We start from the raw sequence: 19,811 nt of genomic DNA on the forward strand, positions 1-19,811 counted from the left end.
GTATGTTTTGAAATGCAAAACTACTTGCCCCTTGGTTCATTTCTGTGGTAAAATCCTTGCACGCAAATGGTGCTTTTATCAGCTCTAGGCATAAATCACTGCCATTAAGGATGCTTTAGTGATATTTATTGGTGAACTTCTTCCATCAGAACCAGGCAGACAATCTTAACTCAGTTTCCCATTCTTTCTCTGTTCCCCTAATTTCAGCTTGGCCCTGGAAGTGCTAAGAAGGAGGATTCCCATTAACTTTCAACACGTAAGTCATATGCTAACACTAAACACCAAAGGCAAAGCAATGTGGCTTCTAAACCTCCAATTTTGTCAACGGTTGATGGTGTGCCTAGTGTGACCATCACCCAGTCAGTCAGTGCACGCCATCCCTCCCATCAAAACAATGGAGAAAATAATCCCATGACAGTGACTGTGATGTTTACTTTAAGCGCCATTATGAAGTATTTTCCTGCTCTGGCATGAAAGTGCCACATACTTTACACTATACGTAACATATATTTTTCCTGATTCATGCTTGAAACTCCTAAAATCCTCACTGCAGGATATGAAAAGGGAAAATTCCAGGTGGGAGAAATTTTGTATAGCTGCTTTCTGCTCAGTCTGAAGAAAGCTCACTTGGTAGAGCTACTCTCAGCAGGCAAAGGTAAACTTTTGTAAGCAAAGAGGGACTCTCCCTTAGACCTGTATTCGTGCAAAGTAAACTACATTTTAGCAACAAGTAATTACATTAATGCCTCCTCTACTCACCCTGACTAGCATGAGAGTCATACCTGTCTGTGAAAATAAGCTCATGACTTACCTATACCATACAACAAGTCAAGGGTCAGATTTAATTCAGTAGGCTCTGATCTGCCGCTCTGCAACCATGAAACAAAGCTGCCTCTCCCCGTGCATGAAGGCAGAACGCTGAAGTGAGCGCACCACAATGTACCACCTCATATTTCCCATCCTCTTTCAACACACCAGGGTAGATCCTTGTCCATTGTCCCAGTCCAGAAGCCATTAAAATCTCTCCTCCTCATCCTGTATGAGGGGTCTGAAACAAACATTTCATTTGGGGAAATGACTCAGGAAGAACATGTGAGGAAGCAGAGCAACAAACAATACATAAGGTGGATATAAATCCAGATAAAATATTAAAATCATTAAAGGGTTGCTGCTCCCTGAAGGTTAGAAAAACGAAGAGAGTTAATTAAAAGCAATCTCCACACAGTGCTGAGCCAGCCTGGCCTGATAAATCAACAGCTAGGACTGCACTTGTAGAGGTCAATGGGGGAAAGAGATTGGGAGGCAGGGGAGAGGAAAGCTAGGAGAAGACAAAACATTTAGCTGAGACTATCGACAAAAACAAACCAGATCTGGTGACAGGAAATGGAGAAGGGGTTTCCACATATTTCTCCCATCAACATTTTTTGGTTAGATTTCAACCTTAGGAATGCCTGCTTGCCATCAACATAACGCCAACTAACCTGACCAAGTTGCCATTCATATGTATCAGCATGGGAGAGGAGAAAGGAGAAGTCTTTGGGGCCCTATTCTACCTGCAGAGGTATTAACGTCACTTTCATCCACATGCCATTTGGTCAGTAAGGACTAACATCACCAAAATTAACAGATGGACACATCCATTCTGGAGAAGCAGCTCCTAAAAATAAAAGGGTCAGTCAGATAGGATGAAGCAGCAGAAGTAGTATCTCAGTGCTGCAGTTAAGAGGGCTTCTCCACACCTGTGAAGAAAGAGCCCACTGCAGAGTCTTCCCATCACCAACCCTCACCCATCACACCCCACATGCCTCTTAACTTGCAGTACCCCAACTACACAAGGTACTAAGCTCTGCATTAAAATTGTGCTCCTGATTTACTCTACATTTCACATCATGCTAATGATTTGGAAACTCCAAGGATAAAGAATCCATAGAAAATTTAAAAAAAACTACAAAACCAATCAGGGTAAGCTTGTAGATGCAAGTGAGTTCATGTCATAATTTCCGATATTGGACACAGGTAAGTGATTTATCAAACACCCAGAAGAGCAGCTTCAAACATGATGCAGTTTTTATTCATGGTCAGGACAAGAGGAGTTTAGCAGTAAAACAGCCTTCTAAACCGCTGCTCCCTTTATTCCTTACTCAGATTGCATGCATTTTTTAAACATAAAATATATTTGTCCCTGTCATTGACTAAACACAACCTCACAGGAGGCAATATTGAGACCAAAATACTTGAACAGTCACAAATCCATGGATTATGTTCTTCAGAACTGCGCTTGAAGAAAATGGAAAAATGGACATTACTTTTCCCTTGAAGAAATAATACTAACTTTGTGTCTCCATTTTAAGTTTCCCCATAGTACTGTTCAATGGATAGTGAACTATCTGGGCTATAATTCCAGCCATTTCATTTTTTTTCTCCCAACTTTGTGACTAATCACATTAGAAACTGCAAAATTCCTAGAACCAGACCAAAAATTTCACAGCCACATGACACAAAGCACTGAACTGGCGTTCACTTACTCTTCCAAAACGTGAAAAGCACCCAAAACATTTTCAAAGGGAAATTCTGTTCCAGCAGGCATAATCTATCTTCCCGTGGCTAGCATGAAGCCAAGTCAAAGCATAAAAGCAGCATAAGCACTGTACTTTGTGTTTTGGCAGAAGTAGCATGCCCACATCTGATCAGATCAAATCAGCTCTGCCAGCTGATGCGGTAGGGCAGACTGGAATTAACCAACTCGGGGCATGGCCTTATTTCACTGCACTGCACCTGATTTCATTTGCACTATCCATCCTATTTAGATTTTTGAGACCTGAAAGGCAGGAAGCATTTAGCCATGTGCTTGTAGATAATTTAGCACGTCTTAACCAGGGCCAAGTATCGTGTGTCACGAGTCTGTCACGGAATCTGAGAAGAAACAAGGGGGAGCACCTAAGTTACATGGGATTCCTTTCTTTTCCATACTAAGATTGCAATGCATCTTATAGTTAGCATTTTATATTCATTTATTAAAATTATCAAAAAACAAAGACAGCATTATCAGATGTCAAAGACTGATACAACTCACAGTCTCATATGAATGGAGAGATGATCCTCAGTTAGGTTGGATCAGTTCTGTCACAAGGGACTGCAATATTAAATATCACTTCCAGGCTTTCTCACCAGAAGAATAACACTGATGTAGTCAGTGTCCCCATCAACACCTGAGCAGGGGACTCTCTCCTGGCTACAGCTCAGCAGAACACAAAACCAATGAATCAGGACTTGGCAAGCACACACTGCTGATCACAGCTACCTAGCGCACACTCATCAGTACCTGTCCCTGCCCTGCTCCCTCTGCTCCACTGACTCCCAGTGAAGCCTCCCCTCAGTGCTGGGGCCAGTAAAACCTTCCATGTGGCTGGAATTGCAACTCTTGGACCGCACCCGGCTCAGGCAGGTAACCTGAAAACTGAGGCACATGCTGACATACTCCTGCTATTCCAATACTGGAGGGGACGGGGGTGTGAGAAGAATATCTGCCAGCAGCCGTTGAGACACTGCATTATTCTTTTCTGAGACATCTGCTGGGAATCTGTGGTTAAAATTTGCTCTGCTGGGAAATAAAACATATATAACAATTAAAAACAATAATATCATGCTTCTAATAATTTAGGCTGTTAACGATAAGTATGAATTTTAAACATTTAGTATTCAAGCACTCACTTATGATATTTATGTTATATGTCAGTCAGTTTAGACAGTGAAAATAAATTGGGCAATTCTGTTCTTTTGAAAGAAGAAAGAAGAAAGGAAAACCACTTTCTGCTTCTCACGCACTAGTCCAGTGTATTTCATTTTTTTTCCACAAATTGTAGAGAAGTTGTTAAAGACAAGAAAGAAGCATTTTCATCTGAAAATTTTTAAAAATAAAAAGGGTTTTAAAAGTATGGGGTTTTTTAGATTGTGTTGATAACTTTTCTTGAAAGAAACAGACCAGTGTTAAAACTGGGACCTGCAAAGGAAGTGATTAACACACCTCAGTCACTGCATCCTGGGCAAAACTGCCAGGCAAAACCAGAAGAGCAGTACAATCCTAATGAAGCCCTTGGAACAGGCCTTAAGCAGTGTTGCCTTGGTCACCCCAGACAGGGAATCCTCAGATCAGAGGTCGGTCTGTCCAAGGAAGAAAAACGTCAACTCCAGAAACAGATTCATTCCGCTCCTACAAGTCCTCGGGGATAAACAATACAGGGATGGTTCTTGCTCAAGGCAACATCACATACAGACAACACAGTGATGAGTCCAGAATAAATACCAAGATTGTAAAATTGATCTACCAAGCAAAGAAATTCAGCTTTGACATGAAAGAAAACCACGGTGAGAAAGCACTAGACTTAGCAAATTATAATCCTAAAAGATGGTGATGGTTTCTTCACAGCCAATGGGGGCATTGGAATTCCTCATTTGGGGACTGCAGAGGTACAGCCAAGTGTCATAAACTGCTGAAGACAGATATGCAAGATGGACAAAGTCTGCTCTTGAGAGCAAGTTCCAAATACTACACTTTCAGTTTTAAGAAAGCAGAGAGGAAATCAATTTTCATTAGGCTACACAAAGGATGAGCCACATTACCTTCACCATGACTCAGACTGAAGACAGAGCCCCATTTTGCTTTTGTGTACTGTGCTTCTGCAAGGTCTGGGTAAACTATTCCCATTTGGACACTGAGAATCCTATCTAATAGGCATTATGCATCCAGCCCGCTGGACATGTGCTTACCTTGAAATTATTACAGCCTCCAAAAAAAATCATACCTTTGGGCCTTTGTGGGACAACCCAGATGGTTCAATATTGCTTTCACACACCACAAACAGTAAGCTTTAAAAACTTTTTCTTCAGCGACAGTTCTGTGATACAACCTCCATCCATCCATCCACACAACTGGACAGACTGTTAAAGGCTGGAACACCAACAGAACAAAACTACAAAAGCACTGTGAAAGGCTGGAACAACAACAAAACAGAACTACAAAAGCACTGCGACAACTAATCATGCTTAAAAGACTCATGAAACCAGACGGAACACTGTAACCGGTAATGTACCTTTTATCAGACTCACCCATATTCAAACCAGCATATCCCCGGGTCTTCTTAACTTGGCTTCTCTGCCCCCCAGTGACTTCGGTTCATGCTTATATATCCTTGCATAAATACAGTAACATTCATCCCTCATTTTCTCTGAGGGATGGTACTGAGATACAGAAAACATAGGTTTCATGTGGACAACAGTTTTGGTTTGAAATGTGTCACACTAGGGCTCATTTATGGTTCTAAATGACATCAGAGCCACTCTGGAAATGCTGTAGAGATTTTGGTACACGAATTAATGTGCCCAACAACCCTGCTCTGTCAAGCAGAAGAAAATTCCCTTCTGCAAAGCCACATTAAAATCACCTCCACATCACTTGTAAACACTGAACTGGCAACCTAACTGTCTATTTTATTGCTTCCACCTGCTGAAAGCAGCACTGCACACTATACTTTCACTTTAATATTAAAAATCAGCAACAACATCCCCCTAGAAAAAGTGAGTCTTCATAAGCACTTAATCATGACATAGTGGTGTTTCAGGGATGTGTAATGTGATACAGGACCTTCCCGTAAAGATTCCCCAGACTGAATTCAAGCCAGAGTATCACTAATGAAATACTCTTGCCGCACAAGACCCCAAGACCCATGCTGGTCTGTTGCCAACATGAAACAGGGATGTGAGCACAGATCATTCCTTCACAGGTGTCTCATACCACAGAATTCATCAGTACAAGGACGGCCGTTTGGCAGCCCAGGGGTCGGAGCTGGATGTCAAGGCAATTTTCTCTGAGAAGGTACAGCAATTGGAAAACCGACCGCTGCTGTGTGTTTGCAGCAGGAACACAGAGACAGAACAGGCCTGGTAGGGTTTATAAGGTCAGCTCTAGCACTGCACACACAAGTCTCCAATGATCTGGTCCCCAAACACCTGGCAGGGAATAAGCGTCCCCAAGCACATCAAAGTTATCCGACAATACAGCTAGCATGCGAGTGACTTAGCCTAGGAGCTGAGTCTGAGTTAGTCTCTTTTGTCCTAGAAGTTGTCTTGAGCAAAAGAAAGGGAGAGCACCAGCACTGCTACTCCAAGGCCAAACTACTGGAAAGCAACAGCTTCACCAGTGAGCATTCGAGCAGAGCACTGTATGGCAGCAGGAATCTCACATGCAGAAAAGACAATAGCTTAACATATATGCCTATGAGTACATTTAACTGACAACCTGAAATAAAAGTCATATGTAGGAGCAAAGACAGAGAAGGGGTGAGGGGAAACCAGCTCTGCTTTTAGACAAGACTTTGCAAATTGCAAGATCTTAATTACATTAAATGTATTATGGTACCATATGCACATGGCTAATAAGGATGGAGGAAATGGGACTAGATGCCTAACACTGGAAGTTGAATGGCTGCATTCTAGACTTCATCTTCAAATCAAGAAGTTTCTGAACCACTTTGTCCTAGCTTAGCCATCCATAAAACAAAGGCAATAATCATTTCTTCACAGGGGTGTTGAGAGGTTTAATTAATTAATGTTTACAAACTCCACTGAGATTTCTGTCTGACATTCGACGTAATTCAGAATACTTTTTAACTGCATTTGTTTCTTCTACTGCACTGCTCAAATGTCTCCATATTAACATATCCAAAAAAGAAGAACATGGGAAAAAAAAAACGTATGGAGATAGGTACACAGACTAATGGAAAAAAAACCCAACCCAACAAATCCAGCAGTTCAAATCCACCGCTGCCGCACCAAAGCTACCCAAATAATGACTTTCCTGCGGATGAAGAATGTGTTTACCAAGACACCTGCCACCTTTTCCCTGCAGATCTGTTAAACTTGGGTCTGGTATTTCTGCCTGTAGCACCATCTTGGTAAACAACAAGATATTAAATGGCAGAAATAATGGGTGGTCATGCCAGGTAGATTTGCTCATCAGAGGAAGAGAAGGGTAGAAGAGCAAAGGGATGAAAGCACCACAAGAGAACTAGAATGTGAGAAGAGTGCACTAGATGGAGACAGACACAAGCTGAGTGGAGGAGCTGCCAATCATTAATACGGGACTCCACATACTGTATGTATATACTATTCTATACAATGTATTCCCACAGATGCTCAGGTACTCTGGAATACATTATCCCGAGAGACGAGTCTAGCATGTGTGTGTCCTAGTGCCAGAGATAAACCGAGTAGTGGATGCACTTAAATGCACAAGCACACACAAGGAGCTGCTTGATACCTGAGCTAGGATTTCTCAGGCTCCACATTGTCCCCATCTCAGAGCAAAACCTTTGTGTGGCCAGTTTCTGTAGGGGGCGTTTGTGGGTTTTGAGATACAATCAAAACGCAGACAGAGGAAATGCAAATGTCATTCAGCTCCTTTTCATTGTCAGGAAGGACACATGAGGATAAAATACTGTGCACTGCATCCCTTCCCCTATTATGTGTCCTACTGCTTTTGTCCTAATTTATCCCATGCATAATTTATTCACACGTGTATTGTTTCCCGATCAGCAACTTTCAAGAATAAGTGAAAATTCTAAAATGTTTTATTAAACAAGTTGTCAATAAAAAATGCTGAGTGTCAGACGGCCAGCACCAATTCTGTTTCCTCCAGATAGCGTTAATACTTTAAAAGGTATGCAGAGAAAAGCGAATCCAGCACTTGATGTCTATTGTTTCCTCCTCTCACACCCCCCAGGGGAGAGGGGAGGAGAAGGGAGCTAATTATAAATGGCCTAATCCTGTCCCGTCCCCCCCACCCCCCCCGACTTCAGCGGCAGCGGGATCGGGCCCCCGGATCATTTCGGCACAGGATTCGCCCTCACCGCGATCCGCCGCGGCTGCCGGGAGCCCCGCGGTGCCACCAAGTGCGAGGCGAGGAGACGAGGTCCCGTCCTCCGTGCCCTGCTCGCCGCTCCCGCCTCCCGCCCGCCAGCCACAGAGGCCACCAAGCCCGGGGTCCCCGAAGCCGGCATTGCCAGCGGATAGCGCAACCGTACGCGGCTTAGCCCAGCCCAGGTGAGGAGCGCTGCGCGGCGGGCGCTGTGGGCGCGCTGCCCGGTCCCCGGGGTGCGCGGCCTGAGCCCGAGCCCGCGCAGCGCCCGGGAGGGGCACGGGGAGAAGTTGCTCTGGCCTGCACAAGCATTAAACCTGCCGTCAAACGGGCTGCTTCCAGAGTGTGTTCAGCCCCTCTCCCCCCCCCCCCCGCCGAGGATACTCGGGCTTCTTTGATTAACCCCCTGGCAACTGCGCTCCGCTCTCCCCGCGGATTTTCATAAGGTGCTACAGACAGGACAGATATATGAAAGCAAAGGTTCTCTGTCAGGACGGAGCAGGAAAGAGATAAACATGTCAGCACCCCTTCCCAGCTCGAGGCTTCCCTTTCCCTCCGGATCGCTGAGAGACAACGGCAGGAATCCCTGGAAAAACCTTCAAGTGTTTTTCCAACTCCAGCTGGAGAGACTCGAGTCGAGGCGGAAAAAAAAAGAAAAAGAAAAAACAAAAAGAAAAAAAAAAAGAATGAAAAGAAAAACCCAAACCCTCGCAGCCCTAATTTCATCTCTGAAAACTCAAAGGTATAAAAACACCCACTCAGCGCAGCCAGAAAGTGCAGACGAAGCGTCACCGCCAGGTACTCTGCTTCCCCACTTTAATAGCGAGAGCGCTGCCCGCGTTAGCAGAGCAGTCGTTTTACAAAGGTTAAGACAGCTCCTCTCCCCACGCGCGGTGCCAAATCCCACTCTCCCTAATGCCTTCAGGGATTAGCGGCGTGCGCCGCCGGCCACAAGGAAAATAAAGGACGCGATCCAGAAGTCGACAACCAGCTCCCGTGGTCCCCCTCTTAGACCGGCCGGATTTCGGACCGGGACAGGACCCTCGCCGCAGAAGCTCCTGTTTCCCTCTTTCCCCCAGCGCACTCCCGGCTCCCGCCTCACGGGCTCGGTAGCAGCGGGGCAGGTCCCGTGGCTGCGGGTGCCCGCTCTCAGGATGGAAACACCATCAACTCTTCTCGCCACTTCCAAAAGCGAAAGCCTGTCATATGCAAAACAGATCTCCGGACTTCCTGCCCAAATCCACGACCGGCACTCCCGAGTCATTCATTTCGCCCAAGTCTGTTTCACCTCCCTCCCTTCTCGCTCCCTCTCTCCCTGCAAACACCGAGGGGCGCCGGCAGTGTCGTCCCCCCCCTTCCCCCCCCCAGCACCACCACCACCACCTCCCCGCCGAGAAGCGAGGGGGCCGCTTCCCTCCCGGCTCGTCAGGACATCCTAACTCTTCCAGCAGCGGCGGCTCCTCCAAGCCGCGGCCGGAGCTCGGAGGCGCCGCGCACAGACACCCTTCACCCGTGCCCCGGGCCGGTCCCCGATACGTGTATGTGTCCCCGCCGCCTTCCGCGCCGGAACGCGGGCAGGACGCTGTCAAGCGCGCGCACCACGGCGCCGCTGCTCCGGGAGCACCGGGCGGGCAGCCCCGCGCCGCCGCCTCGTCCCCCCCCCCTCCCCGCCCGGGCGCTAATTAACCGGCGCTCGAACCGAACCGTTTCTGCTCGTTAATTCCGGCGCGAGCCGCGGGGATGTGTTGCACACAACGCGGCGGGGCGAGCCGCCGGGGCGGAAAGGAGTGCGGGGGGAGGGCGGCGGCGGGAGGCTGGCGCTGTCAGCGCCGCCGGAAAGGCGCCTTTTTTCATATTGAAACCACGCGGAATATGTTCATTTTTGATCCGTACTCACGCTTTCAGGGGGTTGTGAATGACAGTCGCCATTTTGCTACAATGTAACAGAATATTGTGTCTCGGAGTTCTAAAGGTTCGCTCAGGGGAAGCGGCCAGCCAATCAGAGCGCGGCATACCGGCCCGCCGACCAATCCGGCGCCGCGGGCGGGGCCGGGGCTCTTCTAGTTATTAGGGGAGCTGTCAAAGCCCAGAGGTCACTCCCTCTCCGCGGGGCTGGCGGCGAGCAGGTCTTAAAGGGGCAGCGCCCATAGCCGGGGCTGCCGCCGAGCCCGGGACTGGGGGGGGGACGAAGGCGGGCAGAGGGAGACGGGCCCGCGGCCGCGGCTGCAATGTAACGTACCGGGAGAGGCAAAGCCGGGCTCTCTCCTTGCCCCTGCGCACCGCTGCCCCTGGCTCCCCAGGCGGCGTGCCCCGCGAGGAACCGAGCCGCGCTGCCCCGCTCGCTCCTCACGCTGCACGGCAGCGTGCTCCCCCGTCTGCTTTCCCCTCCTCCAGAGCCGCGCTCCCCTCCAGGTCTCCAGAAGCCGCCGGCGCTGGCAGCGGCTCCAGGGCAGCTCCGCTCCCGCTCCCCCTCCCCCAGGAATTTCCCTCGCCCTGTCCGTCATCCCGGCCCGCAGCCCCTGCGCCCTTACATAACGCACGGCGGCCGGACCGGCCGACTGACAAGCGACAGGCTCCGCCATACAGCAACTTCTGGCGCGGCCGGAGCCGTACCCTCGGCTTGCGGCACAAGGAGAGTGGGGTGAACCCTGAGCCGCACTCCACCAGACGTGTAGCCCCGCGGAGAGCGGGAGGCTGGACCCCGAGAGCGCGGAGGGCGCAGGCAGAGCCCATGTCTGGGGAGGCAGCAAACTCCAGAAGCCCAGGCTTACCTGCAATCATTAAAGGACTTGCAAATTAATTATGGAGCGTGACCCAAGTGATCTAAGAGGCTGTCAATCCTGATCTCACTCTCGGAAGTAAACCCACTGAAGTTCGCAAAATTACACCAGTGTAAATTAGGTCTAACGAGAGCAGAATCAAACCAAGAAGTTTTCTTCTTGTCTGATACTACCGTAAGCTTTGTCGTCTTACACTTCTCTCTCTCTAAAAGGTCTTGCCTCCCTTCAGGCATCCTCTATCCCTTTTAAAAAACACATCAACAACCATCACCAAAACCAAGCTGGCTCCTCCATTCTTTGCGTTAATATAATCAGAAGAAATCAGCTAAAGACAGTTAAAATGCACAGACATCAAAACAGTAAAAGAGACTACAGAACCAACTGAATTCACAACTTAATGAATCAAAAAATGGAAGTAATGATGTCTGTGAGATATTGAGGTGCTAACAGAAGGAGAAATAGCAATCTTCCCAAGCTAGTGGCTGAACTAGGCAAAGGCAAAGACAAACAAAACATCTCTCAACTGCTTGACAAAATAAAACTTCCTAATACTGGGGCAGAAAAACAAAAAGAACAGAAAGACAGAGAAATTATTACCCACAGTGAAGATGGGAGAGCAATGCAGCAGCTTCCCATTCAACAAAGATACATCAGAAATCTGAAAGAAGTTAAACTTTCTAAGATCTGCCTAGGGTCCCTCTTTCCAAAACACTGCCTGCTCCAGCTACCTGGTCAGCCTGGGTACTGTGCCAAGCATGTATCCCTGGAGGGAATCAGCTCTTCCATCAAAGCAATCTAAGCCATTTGGTTACAGGCACTGCTCAGAAGAAATAAGCTTTCTGTCAGCTGGAGAGTTGCCAGGATGCTGAGATCTATCCCAAAACATTGCTTCTGGGAAGCAATCTTTAAGAATGTTTCCATTATCATATTACATTATATTATTTAATATGGTAGTAGCCCAGGTGACATTGAGTGTGACTTAAGACCCTCTTGCTCAGTGCTCTCTCACTCACTGTTCACAGGAAAAGCTAACCACAAACTGCCACATTTTCACAAGCACACAGCTGATGTTCATGCAGCAAAGAAAGAAACGCCTTTGCATGCACCTGAACTGGTGACCCTGAACTAGCGACCTGTACCATAACTCACTACAACAAGGTTTTCTGTTTTGACTGTCCTTACTGCCACAATATTAAAAACAAACATCAACCAAATTTTAGCATTTACCCTAGGACAGGCAATATTCCTGGGATAGCAACTTTGATCCACACAAAAGAAAAAAAAATAGCCTAGGACTGTGCCACATTGCAGAACTGGAGACAGATTTGTGCTTCTGAGAGAAGGCACCAAAATTCAGCCAAGTTCTAGAAAGCCTTGAGATACTCTAATGCGAACTGGTGACATTTTCGGAGAATTAAAAAAAAAAAAAATGATTGAGGTCATTTTTAGGAGTTCAATAAGTCCCTCTAGTCCTGTTTGTTGGATATATAGGCCCATTCTTGCTCTGCGGCAAAGAGCTCTTGGTGCTGCTTGGCAGGGACTGTATTGCAAAAATGGGATTAAGCTGTATGTGCTTCCTCGGCTGCTCCTGTTTTTCAGATGTTGGGCCTTTATCAGCTACCAGCAAGAGCAACAAGCAGGGAGAACAGCCACAGATGACCTTGGGCGGCTGATAGCCCTTTTCGCAGCCAGACCCCAAGTTATTGGCCAGGAGAACCAGTCAACAGCACTGCCTCCCTCAAAGAAGCATCCAGGACGCCCAAGGACAAAGCTGTGGGAAGACTCGCCCATGGTAACAAAAACATCCGCCAGGCTTTGCTCAGGTATCCATATAGTTTTCCTATAGTGTGCTTCATGTAGAATTCCACAAATTAGATTACCATTTTAGCTGGAAAAGAGGCATGGAGCACTGAGTGGCTGTAATGAACTGCATAACTTACTCACTGTTTGCAAGTAAAGGGACCATCACAAACCTATGTTAATAAAAACTTTATGCCACACCATGGTTACCTCCATTTTCATATATATCCCAGTCTACCATCAACCAATCATTTAGGAACCAAATCTTTAGATTAATTTTTCTTTGGATTTCAGTAAGTCACTGATCAAGAGTGTAACTAACCGTTGGTTTACACCCAACAAGACCAACACATCTGAAACACACTCAGCTACAAACACACAGCTGAGAAGCTTTCACTGTGAAAGAGTTTTTACCCGGTATTTATTGTCTCCTGCTTTCCTTTTTACATTGCTAAGTTTTAATGTAGAATTGTTCATTTGAAGGAGGGAAAGTTAGGTTTTACTTACACGTTCCTCAGCTCTTTTAAACTGGAAAGTGAAACAAACTAGACACTGACATTGAAAGCCACAAATCTAATTCTGCTATGGAGGGAAACCTACAGGACAAACAGCTGTTAGTCTACCAGGAGCCACATGTCTTTCTCAGCTTTGTTATTCCCAGGTATTTCCATTGATATGCAACTTCATTTTCTTCAAATACATTACTATTCCAAGGACCAGGTCTAACAAATGACAGCATGCTCTGTGTGCTGTAATGTAGCTTGTTACAGCAAAACAGGGCCCCACATACACAAATACCTTGCAACAGATTTGAAGTCTTAACCCCTTTTTATTTAAAGCTGTGCAGACATCTCTCATACCCTGTTTCTTGTCAGCCCTACTCCTCACTTTCTTTGATCTTTACCAATAGTTGGTGAGCTGAAAGGGGAGGGAAAGATATCAGTGTCAGTGTTGCAGACTCAACACTCGACAGACACATCACCAAAAATTTTACACAATCAGCATAACAAAGATAACTATGGAGCTACACAGCATAAAAACTGGCACCAACGATTCATTCTTTGCAACTTGGGGAATCGCATTCTTAAAAGCTGACTTAAAATTTAGTTGGTTTTGTTTGGTTGGTTTCATTTTTAAGCAAAATTTCCCCTCTATAGCTATAGCAACATTTTTTTCCCATCACAAAGGACAAGATTTACATGTCCAGAGTCACAGGTCTGCCTGAGCTGGGAAAAAAAGAAAAAAGTGAATCCTTTAGGACTTCTTTTCACTGTTCCCTGCATTAAAGACAGGACAAAGTATTTCTGCATCTACATCCATGAATGGAATATAGGAGTGGTATCCTAATTCATCTGAGATAATGCTGTGTGTGCCATCTCCATCTATTCCTAGCGTGGGGCTGAAAGGGAGTTTCAAAAGTGCCTTAAATCTTGGAGGGAGGAGACTGTGTAGATTAGGACATAATTACCTGGACAGATTTGACCCACTGGAATAGTTCCTCATCACCACTGTGGATGGAGCCTGGGGATTCTGCCTACCTACAGTATTAACCACCTTTAAACACAGATTTCAAATGTGGCCTAAGAGTGCTGCAGCATGAGTTCCTCTTGCCCATGAGTAGAAAACAGAATGTAATACCTTGCTAATCAATCTTATCTCTAATAAGCACAAAGCACACACCGTAATTACAATTCTAAGATAGGTTTAACATTTGGGTTGAACATAATGAATAGCTCTCTACTGGAGAAAATTAACAGCTGAGAAAAACATAAACTGCCACATTCATCCAAAGAGAGTGCTAACTTCAACTTTTGCTGTGGATTTGAACAGCTTCAGAGTTCCTTCATTACCAATGAGACCACCTCAAAGAAATGAATGAGTATTTCACTGTGACTATCTGATGACTCCATTACGGATAATATTTTTTAATAGAGCATGCATAAGTGAGCTGCCCAGACACAGCTTGAGAGTAACGACTTGTTTTCTTTCAATATTTGAGCTTCCTTGTTTATAAAGTATATTTTGGTCTTTGGAACAAACACTATTGTAAGTAGGCTACTTTTGTAGTTCATAAAAAAGTTATACAGCTTACAACAAAACCAGTCTTTTTTTTCTTAACTACACTGAAAATTTGATTTAGCCAGAAAATCTCACCTGCCTTTTTGTAGTTTAATATTATTTGTAATTTTATTTTCAATATTTTATTATTTTAATAACACCTTCAATGGTTTCACCCCCTCTTCCATATACAAAAGAATCAGAGTATTGCAGAATTCATTTTTTTCTCTCTGTTTTATTCTATTATTTTCAAAACAATCTGTAACTTAAAAATATTTTCCACTTTGTAAAAGTTCAGATTAAGAAAAATAAAACCTGACAAGATGGTTTTGGTGGAAAGCAAAACATCCACATAAACAGCAGTTTGGAATTAGGAAGGGGATAAGAAGGCACTAGCTCATTTTATTGCATTGATTGGTCAAACACCACAGGAAAATGCAAGTAAGGGGAAATAAGTCTCCTTTTGTTTAGCTGTGCTTTGAATCCTGCTAAATACAAACAAACAAACAGCTTTAAAAGTGTCATGAAATTGTTTTTCCATTTGCCATCCAACTTTACTTTGGTAGAGGAAGAAAACAACAGAAAGGTATGGACTGACCTGCCTAAAAAATCAGGTCAAGCCTAACTTTAAAACTTGACAACTGCAAATTTCAGTGGACACGTGCAGTACTGGTGTAACACAAAATTGATCCTGGGAATCTATTAGAGAAAGTTACTGCAGTCAATGTCACAATGGAGCCAGCCCTGATTTACTTACCCCAAATCTCCTCAACAGTTGCACCTGTGGACATAATCTGATACACATTTCCCCAATCCAAACAGGCTCTCAGGCCAGAATTCTCCCCTTCAGAATAATGTCCCTGATGCTTTTTAACAGAGATAGCCACACTGATAACATCCCTTATACAGACACAACCTTGCCAAGGGTGGTGCATTATTTGTTGGGGGGTTTCCATTTGTGTTCTTGATTGTTGTTTTAAGCAAGGGAGGAGCAGCCTTGCTGTCAGGACACCTCCCTCTAATGAAGAAGCCACCCCTCCAGTAAGAAGCTCTGCTGTGTAACTCTTGCCCCAGCCATTATTTTTCTCATATCTAAGCCTTTGTGTCAAGCCTTCTACAAAAGCTCAGGCTTTTGCTGGAGTTGACAGGCCTTTCCTGACGCCGTTACTCTGTGCTGCCTCAACAGAAAACAACTAAGAGCTTGTCAAAGTTTATTAGGAAGTTCCAAGCAAAGAAAAAGGCTGATGGGATAGTGTCTGATGCAAGGCCCATATTTTCACTACCACTGATGCTGCTTATTATTATTCTGCACTAGGCAGTCTTTACCAGGCATATACTTAGGGCCAGGTTCACATCTTTCATGTGTATTACTAGTACGGGCCTACTGACTTCAGCTCTGCTACTGCTACTATTTAGCCCAAGACTGCTGTTTTTTACCTGAAAAGAGTAGATTTATCCAAACCCCACACAACACTTGTTACCAGTGGGCTCCAGCAGACCACAGAGGCTCAAGCAGGCCACAGAGGCTCAGGCTTCCTATCAGTCATGAACTACACACTCTTCCCCCTACGTTGCTACAGGCAGCACTCTCATATACCACACACTTCAGATCTCGGGCTGTCAGGACAGAAAGGATTGCTACCCAAGAGCTGAAAGCAGAGTACAAGTCTAAATGCAACACTGTCACATAAAGCTCACACTTCCATCATGCCAACTGTGCCACATGCAGAAATTCCAAGTTCCCTACCTCTCTATTCCTTCCAGTGCCTGTTTGTGATGGGTTTTGTTTGTTTTAAAGGTCAACAGCCAGCTAGGACCATGCCAGCCTGGACATTCAAAAAAGAAGACACAGGCATCTTCAACATCAGAAAAACTCCCATTAAAGATACCTGAGGAAGCTTCATAGCATTTAGCATGTTTTGGCACCTGTCATGCTCAGTAATGACCAAGCACTACATGTTTTAAACAGAGCAGAGCTTCATAAAACTGAGCGCAAGACCAGTTACCTGTTAAGTCACTGTCCTTAACAGGTGACTGTATGTGATGAATTCTACACTCACTTGCAAAACCCAAAAGGTTTGCCCATCTCACACACAGCAGAATGCTTCCTCCCATCTGGTGTCTATGGCTAAAACCCTTATGAAATATGATTTAAAGGCATAAGAACAACTTTGATAGAATAAAAATGTCTACAAAGAACAATATTGCAGCTGCTGCTGCAATGCTCCAGCTTGCACAAAACAGAATAGCTGAACAAATTATTTTCTTAGGGGAGATCCTCCCTCCCTGGCTCCTGCAAGCATCAGCATCTCACTGTAAAGGAAAGCAGTGGGAAGCCAGCATTCAGGAACTTTATGCAGCCAGTGTCCACAAAATAAAGCCTTACAATTGATCTTTACTCAGTTTACAACTCTTCAGAAACGGTACCAGCAAGCATAACTGCCCCACGTTCTTTTGCACTCCCCTTTGGCCCTGCAACAGCTTCTTACTCTTTCCTAGCCTTTGGCTAGTTTTTCTCCAAGTTCTTTTGATTAAAACCTTTTCTCTCCCCACACAGTAATAATTTCTCCCAGCAATCACAACCATCCACTCGCACCATTCTTCTAGGCATAGGCATTGGCCAAATCCACTTAGGGGGAAGAGGAAAGATAGCATAGAATTGTTTGAAATGTACTTGCATTTGCTGTGGGTGAGAGGTGCTTATTGCTTAATATCACTCCCGTATCAGACAAGTGATGGATTCCCTTACTCTATTTATATACTTGGAATAATTCACTAGCTAACACTTTTCCCAGCTAAATAAACGCCCACCTCCTGAAATGGATTCAAACTTCTGAAGCACGGAGGTTACACAACAAGGGTCAGTACGCAATGCCAGTGACATGCAGCTGTTTCCCTCACTCACACTCCCTCTGATTATTGAACATGAGAATCCCACTTGTATTCCAGATACAAACGTAAGCATGTTATAGTCCAAAGCTGGGCGCTATTCCAAACTGGACTGCTGAGGACATCCAAGTCTGGCCTGCTTGTTAGCATAACATCAAGAATGCTGGGACAATAGGCATTTATTTTGCAGTCACTGCATATTCCTTCCCCCTTTACCCCCAAATATATATTCTAACCCACCTGCAAAGCTTTATTTCCAGACCATATTCTTATACAAATATCCTAATACCTCTGCTTAAAGGCTTATGGAAGCCCTACACTGTTTTCAAATATCATATCAAGAAAAGCAGACCCTAGTTCAGCAAGACACTAAAACATTTGTCTATGCCTAATCATTGATACCATTAATTTGCTAAAGACAAGCTCTGCTATTAAATACCTTGTGGAAACAAGACTGGGAAGAGAAGCAACACAGGTATCTGACAGGTCTGGAAAACAGTTTAGGAAGCAATGGATGCTGGGACTTGGATATTGTAAAGAATGTATCTAGAATCAGAGTAGGATTATATAGCTAATGCAGAATCACTAAGGGCAAAGGGCCTTAACTGTAAGAGACTTTAAAAAAGCAAAATAGAATATTTTTGAGTGCTGCAATATAGCTGTGTAAGCCTAGATTCACACAGCATAAATTCCATATGGGTCACTGTGTCTAGTGTTTTCTGTCTGGTAACTCTGGGAGTTATTGGATTCAGGGGCCCAGCTTTAGTGTCTTAAGGTGAATGTTTGGGCTACAGATGTCAAAAACAAACAGAAGAAAACCCTGCCAGTCAGGTTCTGTGCCCATCTGTAATATGCAATTCTAAACCAAAGGCTTGGTTCTGCCAAAGCTGACTTCAACAGGGAAAAGGGCTGTCCAACATTGTCACAATCAAATCCAGTTTATACTTCCAGTAAGATTTATTCTGCATTTATAGTGGTGTAAACTAAAACAGAACATCATCTACGTTTATATAGAGGTTTTAAAACACATGCATGCTGCCACTGAAATCTTCCGTGCACATTTTCATGTACTGTTCTCATAAGACCAACCCAGCAGATAAACTGGTACCATCTAAAGTCAGGGTTAAAAGTTAAGAAGTTCTGGCCTGAAAAGGACTAGCATTTCTTTATATCCATAAGTGCAGAATTTCACCTGCATATATGGTATTTCTTTATGAAAGCTGGTCTTAATAAGAAAAAGATACCCTGAACACAGCAGCACACACATAATCCTTCTGTCTACTACCCAGCAATTGCTTCATTTATGTGCTGACTCCCCAGATATACACCACCAGTGCGCTTGTCAAAACTGAACTCCATGTGTTTTATGCACAGTGACCACCTCTGGGGACGATGGTTTAAGGCCACAGAAACCCCTCCGGCTTCACACTCCCCTACAAGCGCCCACCGACCCGGTTCACCTGCGGCGGGGCCTGGCGCTGTATCGCCCCCTGCCGGTCGGCCGCGGCCCTGCATGAACTATTAAAGCTCCTCATCGGAGTTAAAACCAAATAAATGAGTAAAAAAACCTCACACTCGCACAACAACGCTCCCTTTCAGCTGTACCAGGTATAATGTTCTTTAGAAGAACTCTATACCTTCAGAAGAACATTATATATCTGCAGAATAATATAATTCTCCATTGCTCTGCATTCAGGTGTTTGCCCACAGCAAATTGCCTTCCCAAGCTCTCCCATACATGGGAAACCTCCCCAGGGTTGGGCATCCATCACCTTCTGTGTGGTGTGACACGGGTGGGAGCCTCACCCAGCTGGCCATCAGTGAAAGGCACATGTCTTTCTACCCCGGGCCTTCCAGCCCAAAGGCTTCACTGAGAGAAGGCTTGGTGGGGTTTAGGGCAGGTGGTTTGGCTTTAAACAGGGCTGGTAGAGGGGAAATGAGGTAAAGGAGTTGATAAAGTTTTGGCATTTGAACAACTTAAGCATTTCCAACAGTGAGAGTAAACAAGGTACCTTACATTTAACAATAATACAGTTCAGCGACTGTATACCTATATTGAAATACAAACCACTCAGTGAATTTGGTGTCAAGTGCGTAGCTTTACAAGTTTTCTGTGTAAAAAAAACATCCACAACTCCTCAAGCCATGAAAGATACCATCAGAAACCTGCTGGAATGCAGCAATGCAATCCCCCAGTTTTCATCTGTATTCTTGCAGTATTTGTTCCTCATCCAGAAGTTACTGTTGCACCAGGTAGCAGGGAGGGACCACCAACACTGCCAGCCTCTGGGTTTCCTCTGCTGATGTACGCTGGGCAGAGGGGAGAGAAAATGGATGCAGCCCTGCAACTGAAAACTGTTTCTTAATGCAGT

The 19,811-nt window shown here is 45.1% G+C and overlaps 1 protein-coding gene across 9 annotated transcripts in view; it reads right to left on the reverse strand.

Moving 5' to 3' along the window:
* The window catches only part of DPF3 (double PHD fingers 3), a 189,320-nt gene that overhangs the window by 160,259 nt on the left and 9,250 nt on the right, over positions 1-19,811 (reverse strand). For 8 of the 9 annotated variants that reach the window (XR_009744965.1, XR_009744966.1, XR_009744964.1 and 5 more), the window contains exon 1: positions 9,810-9,919. The exons of the other annotated variant lie outside the window; for it this stretch is intronic. Coding sequence is in view for 5 of the 8 variants with exons in the window: in XM_061462660.1 (XP_061318644.1) it covers positions 9,810-9,841 (32 nt within the window). In the remaining 3 variants the exon portion in view is untranslated. Of the gene's footprint in view, positions 1-9,809; positions 9,920-19,811 lie in introns of those variants that run through there. 9 annotated transcript variants of the gene reach the window in all.

This window comes from Pezoporus flaviventris, unplaced genomic scaffold (assembly GCF_033815535.1).
Source record: "Pezoporus flaviventris isolate CSIRO_AGI_PZ_B2104156 unplaced genomic scaffold, CSIRO_AGI_Pfla_v1 ptg000035l, whole genome shotgun sequence".
NCBI lineage: Eukaryota > Metazoa > Chordata > Aves > Psittaciformes > Psittacidae > Pezoporus > Pezoporus flaviventris.